Source organism: Portunus trituberculatus, chromosome 15, assembly GCF_017591435.1.
Source record: "Portunus trituberculatus isolate SZX2019 chromosome 15, ASM1759143v1, whole genome shotgun sequence".
Taxonomy (NCBI): Eukaryota; Metazoa; Arthropoda; class Malacostraca; order Decapoda; family Portunidae; genus Portunus; species Portunus trituberculatus.
The window spans coordinates 7,841,129-7,856,128 of NC_059269.1; the positions used below are offsets into that span (position 1 = coordinate 7,841,129).

Below are 15,000 nucleotides of genomic sequence, written 5' to 3' on the forward strand. Positions count from 1 at the left end.
GAACAATTTAGAGGAAAATAACTGACATGCAAATTCTACAATCCTATACATTCGAAGGAGCGCACGGTGGGGAAACTGGCGGCGGTGGACTGAGCAGAGAGAGAGAGAGAGAGAGAGAGAGAGAGAGAAAGAGAGAAGGGTACAGGGCAAGGAGAAGAGGAGAGAGAGGAATGAGAGCAGGAGAAGGATAGGAAACGATAGGATTAAAGAAAAGGATGACTGAAGGAAGGAAAGGAGAGAGAAAAGGATAGCATAGGATAAGATTACAGTACGAAAAGATTGAGAAGATAGAGAAAGGAGAAGAAAGATATATGGGATAGAAGATAGAGAGGGGGATAAAGGGACGTAAAGGAATAGGAAAGGATAGGGTGAAGAAGGAAGAAAGAAAAGGATATCAAAACATATTTCGGAATAAAAGAATAGAAAGTTTGGGGAAGGAAAAGGAAGAAGAGAAAATAAGAGAAAAGAACAGAAAAAAAAGCATGATACAAGTAAAATAAAGTAAAGAGAAGTGAGTGTCTCTTCTCTCTTCTCCTTTCTTATCTCCCTTTCCACTTTCCTACATCCTTCTCTTCCTTTTTTTCTATCACCACTTTTTTTTTTTCTTTGTTTGAAAAAAAAGGATGAAAAGAAAACGTAAAAAGAGAAAATATTTGATCTTCAATGCGTATGTTCCTCTACTGTGTGTGTGTGTGTGTGTGTGTGTGTGTGTGTGTGTGTGTGTGTGTGTGTGTGTGTGTGTAAAAGGTTACGTGTTTATGTATGTATGCAAGTATGCTTTAGGCTTTACATCTATATGTTTGCATAAGAATTATAAACACACACACACACACACACACACACACACACACACACACACACACACACATGCTATACAGTCCTACAGGGATTCAAGTTTACATACCACTTTTTATATTAGCTACTTCATCTTCACAGAGAGAGAGAGAGAGAGAGAGAGAGAGAGAGAGAGAGAGAGAGAGAGAGAGAGAGAGAGAGAGAGTAAGTTTGCGCTAATATTTATACAGCCAATTTATATCTCATCCTCTGTAGCATGATGAGAGATAGAGAGAGGAAAAAATATGTTGAGGTTAAACGTATATTTGTAGTTCACGAGCAGAGGATGTGAACTGATCAAAGAATCTTGCGTAGCATTAAGTTTTAATGCAGTTTGTGGGTTCATCTAAAATTAACACGCCCAAAGGAGAAGAGATATTGCTCGCTACCACTTCCTTATCACTACAACACTGCCTCGCCTGCTACTACAACACCACCACCACTACAACATTGCCATGCTGCCCACTGCACTACTACCATGTTTCTTACAACACCGCCACCACTACAACACTGTCATGCTCCCCACTACAACACTAACACGTCTCTTAATAAACACTGCTACACCTGCTACCACCACTACAACACTGGCATGCTGCACACTACACCACTACCAAGTCTCCTACAGCACTGCTACGCTTGCTATTACAAAACCACCACCACTACAACACTGCCAATTTGCCCACTACACCACTACCACATCTACTACAACACTGTCACGTCTACTAGAACACTGTCACAATTGTTGCTACAACACTATTCTTAAAGCCTTCATCTCTTTCATTGTATCATATAACCATTTACTACAACACTATCAGTTATATTGCTATCAACTTCACCATCTGGTCATTGCCACTATCATAGCTTCTAATCCTAACAATGTTTTCATTATAACTATCACTCTGTCTACTACATCATTATCACTTCTACCATTATGAGGTCTCCAGCTAAAGCATCACCATTATTATCCATGACGCTACAGGACTATTATTAGATTTACTGCCAAAATCTTCATTATCTTTGTCATTGTACTGTCACTACAATCTATCCTTCTTACCTCTTTCATCACTTTCGTCACTATCATGTATATTATAGCCATCACCATCATCATCATCACATCATTACCATGTCAGTTACTATATTACTTCCACCACCATTATCACCATCATCATTGTCATTCTAATCGCCATAACCCCATCATTATTTTTCATTCTCATTACCACAATCACTTAAGTACTCTGTGACATGATCATTACTCACACAACCATCACCATTACTTACCATTATTCAACATTATCACAATACCAGTCACTCCTGCATCATCTTCCACCGCCCCTTCCACTACTACTACTACTACTACTACCAACATCACTCCCACCACCACCACTACTACTACTTCTACTACCACTAACAAACACTATAATCTAAATTACTACCGCCATTCCCTTTACTTTAATCAACACTGGTGCCTTGCCTTGACCTTGACACCACCACCACCACCACCACCACCACCACCATGAAGAGAAAAGGAACAGAAACAAACACAGACAAAATAATAAAAAAAAAAAAAACGGAGGAGAGGAAAGGTGGAAAAAAGGGAAAAAAAATAGGGAGGTACGAGAGACCTAAACTAAACGATACCAAGCAATAACAATTCGGATAAAACTCTCCATATTCGCTTAAGTGGCCGGATGCAATTCCTTTTCTGCGCATTCGGCCGGTTTGGGGGGAAGGGAAGGGAAGGGAGAAGGAGGGGTGCTGAGGCGACTTATCCCCTCCCCACACCCCTCTCTCTCTCTCTCTCTCTCTCTCTCTCTCCGGGCCGGTAATTTCATTGTGCAAATATATAAAATAATCTTACCTCTCACCCTCGGACAGTGGAGAGAGAGAGAGAGAGAGAGAGAGAGAGAGAGAGAGAGAGAGAGAGAGAGAGAGAGAGAGAGAGAGAGAGAGAGAGAGAGAGAGAGAGAGAGAGAGAGAGACGAGAGAAAAATATGGATTCAGTGCTGACTGACTAACATCGGGAGGAGGAGGAGGAGGAGGAGGAGGAGGAGGAGGAGGAGGAGGAGGAGGAGGAGGAGGAGGAGGAGTGGATAAGAGCGGAAGATTACATTGGAGAGAGAGAGAGAGAGAGAGAGAGAGAGAGAGAGAGAGAGAGAGAGAGAGAGAGAGAGAGAGAGAGAGAGAGAGAGAGAGAGAGAGAGAGAGAGAGAGAGAGAGAGAGAGAGAGAGAGAGAGAGAGAGAGAGAGAGAGAGAGAGAGAGAGAGAGAGAGAGAGAGAGAGAGAGAGAGAGAGAGAGAGAGAGAGAGAGAGAGAGAGAGAGAGAGAGAGAGAGAGAGAGAGAGAGAGAGAGAGAAAGGGAAGCCGAAGAGAGTAGAGGAGAGGAGGTAGAGGGAAGGAGGTAATTATCGGAGGAAGATGGAATAGAAAATTGGGTGAGAGACGAAGGCAACGTAATTGGCAAGAGGTGGAAGACAGGGGAGAGTAATAAACGAAGAGGAAGAGAGGGAGAAGATAAGATAGACGGAGGGAAAAGCAGATAATTGGCCGAAGAAAGGGAACATAAGTACGGAGAGAAGGAGGGAGGATGGAAATATTACACGCGTTATGGAGGAAAAAATCGTCAAATTACAAAGCTAAGGCAATGAGACCAGAGAGAGAGAGAGAGAGAGAGAGAGAGAGAGAGAGAGAGAGAGAGAGAGAGAGAGAGAGAGAGAGAGAGAGAGAGAGAGAGAGAGAGAGAGAGAGAGAGAGAGAGAGAGAGAGAGAGAGAGAGAGAGAGAGAGAGAGAGAGAGAGAGAGAGAGAGAGAGAGAGAGAGAGAGAGAGAGAGAGAGAGAGAGAGAGAGAGAGAGAGAGAGAGAGAGAGAGAGAGAGAGAGAGAGAGAGAGAGAGAGAGAGAGAGAGAGAGAGAGAGAGAGAGAGAGAGAGAGAGAGAGAGAGAGAGAGACATGAATGAGTGAAAGCAAAAGAGAGAACATGATAGGAGAAAATACCAGAGAGAGAGAGAGAGAGAGAGAGAGAGAGAGAGAGAGAGAGAGAGAGAGAGAGAGAGGCATGTGTTTATGGAGTCAAATCACTACATATAATCAGCCTGTCCGTTTGTTAGTAAGCTAGTTACGGTGAGTTAGTTCCCTTGGTAATTAATTAGTCTGACTATCTGTTATTTGTTTGTATATTTGTTTGTTTTGAGTTATAACTTTATGAGAGAGAGAGAGAGAGAGAGAGAGAGAGAGAGAGAGAGAGAGAGAGAGAGAGAGAGAGAGAGAGAGAGAGAGAGAGAGAGAGAGAGAGAGAGAGAGAGGCATACAGACAGAAAGAGAAAGGAAAGAAAAAGAAAAGAAATAAATAATATAAAAAACATTAAGGTTTCAAACACACCCACTCACTCACACACACACACACACACACACACACACACACACACACACACACACACGTTTTACAAAGAGTACACAAACTTTCCCGCTCTTCTTTCCACCGCAAACTCCTCTTCTTCTTCCTCCTCCTCCTCCTCCTCCTCCTCTCCTCCTCCTCCTTCTCCTCCTCCTCCTCCTCCTACTACTACTACTACTACTAAAACATACCAAACTTTTCTAACCTCATCTTACTCCCTCATTGACTCACTCACCGGTCCCTCATCCACCCGTCCCCCACAGCTGCTGAGGAAATAGGGAATACAGTACCCAAGAAACAGTCAGTTTTACAGGGTCGGAAAAAAAAATACTTTGCATGTACCGTCCATTAGTGTTGTTGGACAGAGTTACTGAGGCAGCGTGGCATGGAGGGGAAGCAAGTGAGGAGGTAGAGAGAGGGGGAAATAACACCATAAGAGGAGAGTGAGGGGAGGTGTGGAGGGGGATGGGTGTTCTTAGGGAAGGAAAGGTGGTGTGGAGGATGAGGAGGAGACGCAGGAGGGATAAGGGAAGTGAATAATGATGATAAAGATGCAGAAGGCTGTCACGAAATGCTTTGATTTAGTGGATAATGGCAAAGTGATGATAAGGTGGTTAAGAAGAGCAGCGCTTGTGTGCGTGTGTACGTCTGCGTGTGTCTCTCTCTCAAAGGTCAGATGTTTCCTTCACTTACACTAGCCTTTTGGTATCTATTGCGGAGTGTTCAGTATCTTTCTCTCTCTCTCTCTCTCTCTCTCTCTCTCTCTCTCTCTCTCTCTCTCTAGTTTTTGGTATCTATTGAGGTGTATTCATTATCTCTATCTGTCTGTCTGTCTGTCTGTCTGTCTGTCTCTCTCTCTCTCTCTCTCTCTCTCTCTCTCTCTCTCTCTCTCTCTCTCTCTCACACATCAATCACCAATACAAGCTTTCAGTACGTAAAGAAAAACGTAAAGCCCCATTCATTTCTCTTCGTCGAGCACTTCTTAGCGGCCAGAAATCCTTGACATCTACAGAAGACTTGAGCAATCCAGTAATGAATAACACCCCTCCATCTTTCCTTTTTCTCTCTCAGGTCATATACTCCACACTCACTGAAAGCTTTGATATTACAACATGCACTATTACGCTAACATCTTCCAGTAATGTTCATCTATCACTGCCCACTTCAACATGATAGATATACAAAGCGTAAACACTCATATTGTGAAAATTTCCGTATGTTTCTACTCAAAGTACGAACTAATTAGGTGATATCCAGGTAAAGATTTCCGCAGGTGCAAAGAATAATACTCACGGTTCTCCTATTCAACATCCTGACACATGCTGGAACACCTGAAAAGATTGAACGCTATCATTATTTTGTTCCAGTGACTTTCTAGCTTTTATGACTCATCCAATACAAGCCAAGCTCATGTTCTCCCCAGCACTGCAATGAGGGAATAGGTAGCACATTAGTAACAGTTTCATGATGACAGTTCACACTAAAAGAGAAATTCAAAGACGATTTTTTTTTTCTAAACATGTTTGAACTAGTCTCTGAAATAGATTCCAGGATTACAGAAAACAAAATTAACGTCCTTTCTTATTTTCTTTTCCAACATCATTCCATTCAAATTTATCTTCTTACAGTCAAATGTTGATAAAGAGTGACATTAAAAACAAAGGTGCTAAACTTAGACTCCCAAAATAAACATCAGATTGTATGAGGAATGATATATAGCGAGTTAATTTTGTAAACAAGAAAATATGTGTAGATAATCTAACAAGAGACGACTCGAGTTCAGCATCTCATCAGCGGAACCTTTTTATTTTCACCTAATCACTATGTTGCTTTGATTCGGTCGTCAGGCGGAGTCATCAGAAGATAAAGGCTGCGCTTGGTTCACAACGATATGTGCAATGAAGTGAAGACAAGAGAGGGTGTCTGAGAGAGAGAGAGAGAGAGAGAGAGAGAGAGAGAGAGAGAGAGAGAGAGAGAGAGAGAGAGAGAGAGAGAGAGAGAGAGAGAGAGAGAGAGAGAGAGAGAGAGAGAGAGAGAGAGAGAGAGAGAGAGAGAGAATCAGGACAAACAATCAGACATAAACAGATAAGACATATACAACCAGGCAGACAGACAGACACAGATCGACAGAGAGACATGCAGACAGACAAAGATGGAGTGAGATGGACAGAGAAACAAACACACACAAAAAAAATCTAGTAAATATATTTAACTGATCAAAAATGTTTTCATGAAAATGCTGTGCAGAATATTAATAGTTTCAAAGAAAAGGCAACAAAACAATTGTATAGTACGTCAACTATTCAAATATCAGTTTGGGTAATAAAATGCATCCCAGTGAAACTACAAAAGCGAAATGTTAACTCGTGTGTGTGTGTGTGTGTGTGTGTGTGTGTGTGTGTGTGTGTGTGTGTGTGTGTGAACACGCGGATACAGATGCATATGCCCACACATCAATTTTTTTTCTCCTAGACAGAACACATACACACACACACACACACACACACACACAGAGAGAGAGAGAGAGAGAGAGAGAGAGAGAGAGAGAGAGAGAGAGAGAGAGAGAGAGAGAGAGAGAGAGAGAGAGAGAGAGAGAGAGAAACACACATTAAAAAAAAAAAAAAAAAAAACAGACAGATAAACAGGAAGACAGACAGGTAGATAAATACAGATTAGGGAAAAGGAATAAATGTTTAGAGCTTCCAAGCAGGATAGAGATATTCCGGTGAATCTGGTTCCTTCTACAAATATATTTCCCGAGCCTTATTGAACGCACGGGACCGGAATGTGAGGTTTTAATTACGCCGAAACCTCCCAGTTTTGTCAATATTAAATAGTTTTGCGACATACAATTTTCTTTGTGTAAAATGATTACTTTGGTAGTGGTCGGTGCTCGGCTGGGGGAGGTGTGTGTATGTATGTATATGTGTGTGTGTGTGTGTGTGTGTGTGTGTGTGTGTGTATGTGTCCGGAGCAGCCATCCCACGAGTCAGTCTGCCGGGCCAAGGGTGGGGCGTGAGGAGCCCAGGTTGTGTTGTGGAGGTTACTCTACACAACTGCAAGGACTTTTGAGTACTCGCTGTGTCCCGACATGAGAAGGTTCAGATGAGAGGCTGAGGTAATGAAAGAGGCAAGTGTTTGTAGTGTGGAGGAAGAGTGTGCAAGGTGTGGAGAAATGAGGTGGAAATACAAGTCGAGGTGGATGTGATGCAGGTGAAGAAAGAACGAAAAAGGTGAGAGAATGAGGTGAAAACAGAAGTGGAAGTAAATGTAGATAGTACGGGTGACAAACAGATGAGGATAATGTGGATGGCAGAAGTGGAGGGACGTGTGGATGAATATAATGTAGATAAAGGTACGGATTTTATAAGGCTTATCTGGTATCAAGGTGCTTATCTGATCCGTAAAAAAAGTCGGTTCATGTTGTCTCTGTCTGTCTATAAATATAACCAAAGGCTTGACAACGGGCACACGTCCCTTTGTTCACGTGCACACACACACACACACACACACACACACACACACACACACACACACACACACACACACACACACACACGCACACACACCACACGAACGTAGACTCAGAGGCAATAGTCACTTTATATTAAGACGATCAAAGTGAGGCAGTAATGGGCCCCTGATGAGAGACGCTCCCACACTCCCGCCGCCTTTATGTTAATTAGCAGGACCCGCCACGCTGAAATTATTCCAATCTATCACGGGCTCACAATCTCCGGCACACCCTCCGCCCGTGTCCTTTCCCTCCCGTGCTGCCGCATCTGCGCGTGTGCCTTGTGTATTTTCAGGATTCGTGGTATTTTGTCTCCCTTTATTTTTATCTCCCTTTTGTGTATTTGTCTTCGCTTCAGTCTCCTGTGTATCATTTTCTTTCACCATGCACCTCGTCCCCTCCACCTTCTCTTAGCTTGTACCCTCATCTCCTGTTTACTGTTTCCCATGCTCGCTCTTGCCTCCTGTGTGACTAATCGAATTCTCCCTCGGTGGCGGTGCTCTCACAAGTCTTCTCGTCTCCTGCAGGTGCTGGCTGAGGGGCTGGCAGGGGCGAGACAACATGCTCGTGCTGACCTGTTGGGTCCTCGTTCTCCTCTGCGGGGAAGGTGAGTACCGACTTGTTTCTTTCTTTCAATTTTACAGCAGTGGATAGCAAAGGTAGTGTGTAGAGAGTAGCAGGAGTTGCCGCAGATGAGAGACACCCACGCTCGTCTATGGTGCAGCGGGAGCAGTGGGAAACCAGTGGGGGCGTTGCTGGAAAGGTGGATTATTACTCCGGTGTAACATGTTCTGATTACGGGGCTGCCCTGAAGCCTGGAATGAGGCGACCTAGCTAGCCAGGACTCGCCTTCCCCTTGTATCTATTCACTCAGCCTTACTCGTATCTTGCAGGTCTCTCTCTCTCTCTCTCTCTCTCTCTCTCTCTCTCTCTCTCTCTCTCTAACCCTACAGCGGTTTCCTCAGGACTATAACTAGTATTGTTCCATCCACGTATTATTAAAATAGCTCAAAGACAAATATCACTCCTATTGCTGTTCATGTTACAAAAGTATTGCTTATAACTACGAGTATTACTGAGGGAAAAAAAAATAATACGTGACACGAGAGATAATTCCGGAAATTTTGTGGCCTTTAGTAATGCGAGTCAGAGCAGTGATATACTCTCTCTCTCTCTCTCTCTCTCTCTCTCTCTCTCTCTCTCTCTCTCTACCCTAACACTATCCCATCGATGGCAGGCTTCATAATCCTTGGAAGCCGACCTTCAGTAGACATCATAATAAATGCAAAGAAGTCTTATAGCGAAGGCGCACAGACTCTCTCTCTCTCTCTCTCTCTCTCTCTCTCTCTCTCTCTCTCTCTCTCTCTCTCTCTCTCTCTCTCTCTCTCTCTCTCTCTCTCTCTCTCTCTCTCTCTCTCTCTCTCTCATTTAGTCTGAGGTGAGAGCCAATTGTCTCGTCTTTATAATTACCACACAGTCACGCAAAACTTTTCTAGTACATAAAACTTACATCGGCTATAGGGAAGTAATACACAGATGCTGCACAATACAATGCAACGCCACACTGATCATCTCCAAAGCTGGGCGTTGGGCGTGGCACGGAGAGAGGAGGTTAGTTGAGAGACTAAACAGAGGGTCGCCTTCCATAAAACCTAAAAACAACACAGGTATTTCAATAACGGAAGGTGAGGGTAAAGACATTGAACAGTTCGTCAGCTAAATGAAGCAGCTGCCCTTGTGTGCCTCGTGGAAGGGTGCGCCGGTCCAGCTAGGCCTCTGGAGGGGCGGCGGCGGGGCGCTGGGCGTGGCACGGAGAGAGGAGGTTAGTTGAGAGACTAAACAGAGGGTCGCCTCAGTGTTTGTCGGCTCTGATTCTCCATTCTGTCAGATCTCACGGACAAACAAACAGGCCGCGCCGTAACAAGAGGGGGCAGCGGCGCGCTCAAACACCGGCTGAGGGCTTGAGGAGACATCGAGGTCAGACAGCCACAACGCTTCTCTCCGCCTCTCCTCTTCCTTCTCCCCTTCTCACTTGGCTTTCCTCCTCGTCCTCCTCTTCTTGCTCCCCTTTCAGGCACCGGTTTGCTTGCTCGCCTCACTCAAACTGTTTTTTTTTTCACATACAGCGACTGGTAACATTTCTCTAGGCGGCACAAAGCGACACGTACAAGGCGTTACTACTGCTGGTGCCTGTCTCTCTTTAGTGTGGAGAATCTTCATCGTGTGTGTGTGTGTGTGTGTGTGTGTGTGTGTGTGTGTGTGTGTGTGTGTGTGTGTGTGTGTGTGTGTGTGTGTGTGTGTGTTAATGAGTGAGCCACTTTTCTCACTGACTAAGAGACGGGAATTTGTCCGGGAGAGGAAGGAGGAGAAGGAGGAGAGAGAGGAGAGCGGCGTGATGTGCTTGAGGGCCCTTAGACAGCACTTCTTAAATCATGGAGTGCGCTAAGAGCTCTTCAGTGGCTGCGGGGCGACACGAACACCTCCAGGAGTGAATCACGGTGTCACTTGCAGAAAGAGAGAGAGAGAGAGAGAGAGAGAGAGAGAGAGAGAGAGAGAGAGAGAGTTGAGAGAAAAAATATGTAAAAAAAAAAAAAAAGTACAGGAAGGCGCAGTTTTATTTGCTTCTAGTTATCCCGGTCGGCTTCACGATGCGGCAAAGAGAAAACAAGAGACTCAAAAGTGGCGCGAGACGTCATAACCTTGGAGCAGCGAGTCTCTCACCTGTTCTCTGAATCCTTTCTCTTCCTTTGAGCCTCATTCTTTTTTTTTTTTTTTTCTCCCTCCCAGGTAAAGGTGGGGAGGAGAGGCTGTTTTATCATTTTTCCTTTTGTGTTTCTCTTTCTCTCTCTCTTGTTTTGCCTTCACCTCCTCCTGTGTTTCCTTTCTGTTTCTCTGCTCAAGTTCGTCTCTCTCTCTCTCTCTCTCTCTCTCTCTCTCTCTCTCTCTCTCTCTCTCTCTCTGATTACGTTTTTCTTTTGGTTCCTTTTCCTTTTCCTCTACTTTTACATCTCAGTTACGCTTTCTTTACATTTCGTCTCTCCTCTGTCAGTGCGCCTTGTCTCTCGCCTTCCGTCTGTCTCTGCATGAACCACCGTGTTTTATCTCTCGTCTTTTTTTTTCTTCCCTCCTATTATGTTTTCCTTCCATTACATGTTTCCTGCTTGATCGTTCTTTTGTCTTGGGTCTCTCTCTCTCTCTCTCTCTCTCTCTCTCTCTCTCTCTCTCTCTCTCTCTCTCTCTCTCTCTCTTCCATCCTCTTACCAAAGCTCCTCATCTTCTTTCACGATCTCATGATTCCATACAAAAGAGACTATCTGTTCCTTCTCTCCTCTGCAGCCTCTCATTCACCTCAAGGAACCCTGGGGGCGTTGGTCAAAGACAAGTAAACACATAACACCTTTGCAACTCAGGATTCAAGGCTCCAAACATCCCCACTCTTATAATTTTAAAATGTCTCTGTAGTAACTGTGTTTATATAAAAACAACACGGGATATGAGAGTAGCAGTCTTAAGAAGAGGTGTCATTTTGTTTTCTAGTAGCAGAGGTTGGAGTGAAAAATGTCATCTGGAGGAGAGGCGTGACACAGTGGGCTATGACTCAACTATCTTCAAGAACTCATGCACTCTCTCAGTGTTCCTTGCTCCTATACGATTCACTCAGTTCGAGAGGAAGGAGAAAAATGCCTTGTTCATGCCAGCAAGGGAAAGAAAAGTGTTAATTAAAGCAGGTGGGTGACGTGCCGCTCCTCCCGCGGGCTGAGACAAGACTTCAAAGGTCTGCCCGGGCGGGGAAGTAAGGCTTTGGGGTTTAAAGAATCGGTTGATTTTGTTACGCTCCGTCAAGATTCTTTTCGACCGCCGTGGTCCTATTTAATTTTCTAGTCTAAATCCTCCCCCGAACTTACGGCTCGAAAGCCAATCTTCGGCCGTGCCTGCGTTAGTTGGAGTCCCTCGTTACTTATTCCGTTTGTGACGAGGCTTGGGGCTCAGGGGAAGCGAAAAATGTTTCCTTCCTTGCCTCTGTTGCCTCTCTTGTTGAGAGGTGCTCGTCCTCACCTCCCGAGTAATACTGTCTCTCCACCTTTTAGTACGTGTACTGCTATTTCTGTTCGTAGCGTTGCTGTCATGGATAACGATGACCTAACAAAGCAAAAAAAAAAAAAAAAAAAAAAAAAAACGTGGTAGAGTGAAAAAAAAAATACAGAAAAAAACTTTTGGTGGGAGTAAGAATGAGTGAGAGCGAGGCATTGCACAAGCCCCGGCCCTGACTCACCCTCCTGAACCCACAGCTGGCTCTACTACACCACAAATGGAGGGACGTGGCGCGGTATTCATGTCAGTAAATGTCAAGAAGCGTCACACTGATCTTACGCGTCTAAGCAAACGAGTGACGAGAGGATGTGATCAAACGAAGCACAAAAGCATAAGCCGATGTGCTGTGGACGAAAACAAGTGATTCTCATTGGAAAGGCAGCGTCTCGTGGGGAGGCACGCGACGGTGATGCTTTTTGGGGAAGAAATAAACAGTTTGGGTCCGCCTGCAGCCAGCTCGCCTCGCCCTCCTGTGGGAGTTCCTCAGCCCCATGAACAGCGGCGCTCACTGTGTTCCACCCATGCACAACAACACACGCCAAAAAAAGCAGGAATCTCTCTCTCACGCTTCACCTTCCGACATCCAACTTCTGCTTAGGATTTGGTGTGTAAAGTCCAAGCCGCTTTACCGCAGACAGCTCGCCACTGCCAGATATGCGACGCTCAGTTCAATATCCAACAGTAGGCCCGGAAAAGGTATTCGCCGGAAAGGTTTAGAGGAGTGGCAACAGCATCTATCCTTTATTCCCTTGCATTATGTCATCACTTGGAGGTTTTTGTGACTAAGAATTCCTCCCCAGCCGGACCTTCTACAGTGAGGAGCAAATTAACTAAACGGGGAAAAAAATAGCGCTCTCATTGGATACATAAATATTACTAGCTCTTGACTTATGTTATGTACTTTTTTCTTTTTTTTTAACGTGGCCACGCTACACAACATGATACAAAAAAAACTCGCATAATTGTCTCTTCCCCCCAAAAAAAAGTGATATAGAATAGTTCCAAATGGGGAAGCCAATTTAGTTTTTATTTACTCGTTTCAACTCGATATCGCCGTTTTAGCATATCACAAATGCGTAACAGGCCCTTGTTACGTATTTGTTCTACGTCAAAAAAAGAAAAAAAAGAAAAACAACACGCACATACACACACACACAAAAAAAAACATAAAAACACCTCTTTCAAAATTCCCAACACTGAAATAAGACTAAAGATGAAAAATAAAAGTAAAAAAAAAAAAAACCACGTAACCTTGAACCACAGAAGAGGAAGCAGAAAGAAAACCATCAAGAATCACCATCACCAACTCCTCCAAATCTAACCACACGCCGAGTAAATCGTGAATATTCCAATACACATCTTTCCTCTCAGTGTTTCTGCTCTCTCCTTTCCTCTCCCGGCAAGGGCGAAGCGAACAGCGAAGGTCTAAGGTTACGAAATAAAGATAGAACATACTAGCTTGAAGTGCAGGCAGACAGAGCTTGCCCGGTGGAGTGGATGAGTTGTTACTATTGTTGTTTATTGGGAAATGAGAGAGACAGATTGTGAAGTAGAGAAGAATGATGCAGAACGAGAGCAAGAGCGAGAGCGAGAGCGAGAGAGAGAGAGAGAGAGAGAGAGAGAGAGAGAGTTGATGAGAAGGAAGATTGCAGTGAGGGAAAAAAAAGAATACAGGGAGAGAATGAGGGACGAGGAGAGGATACGTGTGTGTGTGTGTGTGTGTGTGTGTGTGTGTGTGTGTGTGTGTGTGTGTGTGTGTGTGTGTGTGTGTGTGTGTGTGTGTGTGTGTGTGTGTGTGTGTGTGTGTGTGTGTGTGTGTGTGTGTGTGTGTGTGTGTGTGTGTGTGTGTGTGTGTGTGTGTGTGTGTGTGAAGGCAGAATGGAAGGAAGGGTGGTCATGAGGAGTGAAGGCGTAGGAATAAATCAGGAAAAGAAACAAGGAAGAAATGAAACAAGGAAGGAACGAAAATAGGATCTGTGGAAGGCTTAGAAAGTGAAGGAATGTTCGAGAGAGAGAGAGAGAGAGAGAGAGAGAGAGAGAGAGAGAGAGAGAGAGAGAGAGAGAGAGAGAGAGAGAGAGAGAGAGAGAGAGAATAGCAGAGGCAGAGAATGCTAGTGTTAGAGTGTGGAAGGAAGGAAGGAATGGAGGCAGGAAGGCAGGAAGGAAGGAAAAGGAAAGACTAGATGGAGGAAGGTTACAGAGGAGGCTGGATGGATTAGGGATTGGAGGAATAGTGCTAAGAGGAGGAAAAATTCATGAAGGGCAAGAGAGAGGAGATTAAATGAAGGAGTAAAGTGGAGAGGAGATAAAGAGAAGGGAAAAAGGAATATAAAATAGTGAATAATGAGTGAACGATTTCTTAAGAGGAGAAATAAAAGACAATTATGAGAAAAATGAATAAAAAGAAAGGATAGATAAGAGGACAGGGACGCATCTTTACCATGAGTTTTGAGTATGATTAGACGAGTTTTATTCACATTAGCATGGGTCTAAGGAGTCACAAGATTAATAGCCACAGTCTTCACTATTTTAATCCCCCCAATGAGTTTCTGAAGCTGTATAAAATCACCAAGTACTAAGCAGAATTAAAATTGCAACGAGTCACGGTGCGGAAGGGGTTTAAGAAGGGAATAGGGAACAGAAATAGCCTAGATGTTAAGAAAAAGGTCAAAGGAAGGAGAAAATAATGAAAAGCAAGGTACGACTGAATAAATGAGAGAGAGGGATTGGAAGAATGAAAGAGCATGGTAGTGAATGGATGAATGAGTGAGAGAAGGTATGACGAGAGATGGGAAGGAGGAAGAGAATGAAAGACCACACGACAGGAGAGAGAGAGAGAGAGAGAGAGAGAGAGAGAGAGAGAGAAGGGGGGATAGAACACAGGACAGGGTAGCAGTAACGTATCACGCAGCCACCATCCTAATCACTCTACGCCTCACAAACAGAAATTAAATCATTGAAAGCTCTGATTTTTTTTCCCTCTCTTCCTTTTATTTTTTATCCCGGTGCATCCCAGAGCAGAGGGCAGCAGTGGTAGTAGTAGTGGTGGTGGTGGTGGTGATGGCGGCGGTGGCAGTGGCAGTGGTGGCGGTGCATGGTGCAGGTTATTGTCGTGGCATTATACAGAGCACTCGTCAAAGCATTCATCAGCGCTAATGGTCCGAGCA

At 44.3% G+C, this 15,000-nt stretch overlaps 1 protein-coding gene and 1 long non-coding RNA gene across 4 annotated transcripts in view; one reads left to right on the forward strand and one right to left on the reverse strand.

Annotated features, from left to right (window-relative positions):
* Nucleotides 1-15,000, reverse strand: part of LOC123504099 — a 279,550-nt gene that overhangs the window by 129,310 nt on the left and 135,240 nt on the right. Inside the window, exon 4 of the long non-coding RNA XR_006674703.1 lies at nt 5,521-5,558. This is a non-coding gene — a long non-coding RNA (uncharacterized LOC123504099). The remainder of the gene's footprint in view (nt 1-5,520; nt 5,559-15,000) is intronic.
* The window catches only part of LOC123504098 (cell adhesion molecule 2-like), a 247,424-nt gene that overhangs the window by 88,165 nt on the left and 144,259 nt on the right, over nt 1-15,000 (forward strand). For all 3 annotated transcript variants that reach the window (XM_045254388.1, XM_045254389.1, XM_045254387.1), the window contains exon 2: nt 8,269-8,348. In XM_045254388.1, the coding sequence (XP_045110323.1) occupies nt 8,303-8,348 (46 nt within the window). In that variant the 5' untranslated portion in view covers nt 8,269-8,302. The remainder of the gene's footprint in view (nt 1-8,268; nt 8,349-15,000) is intronic.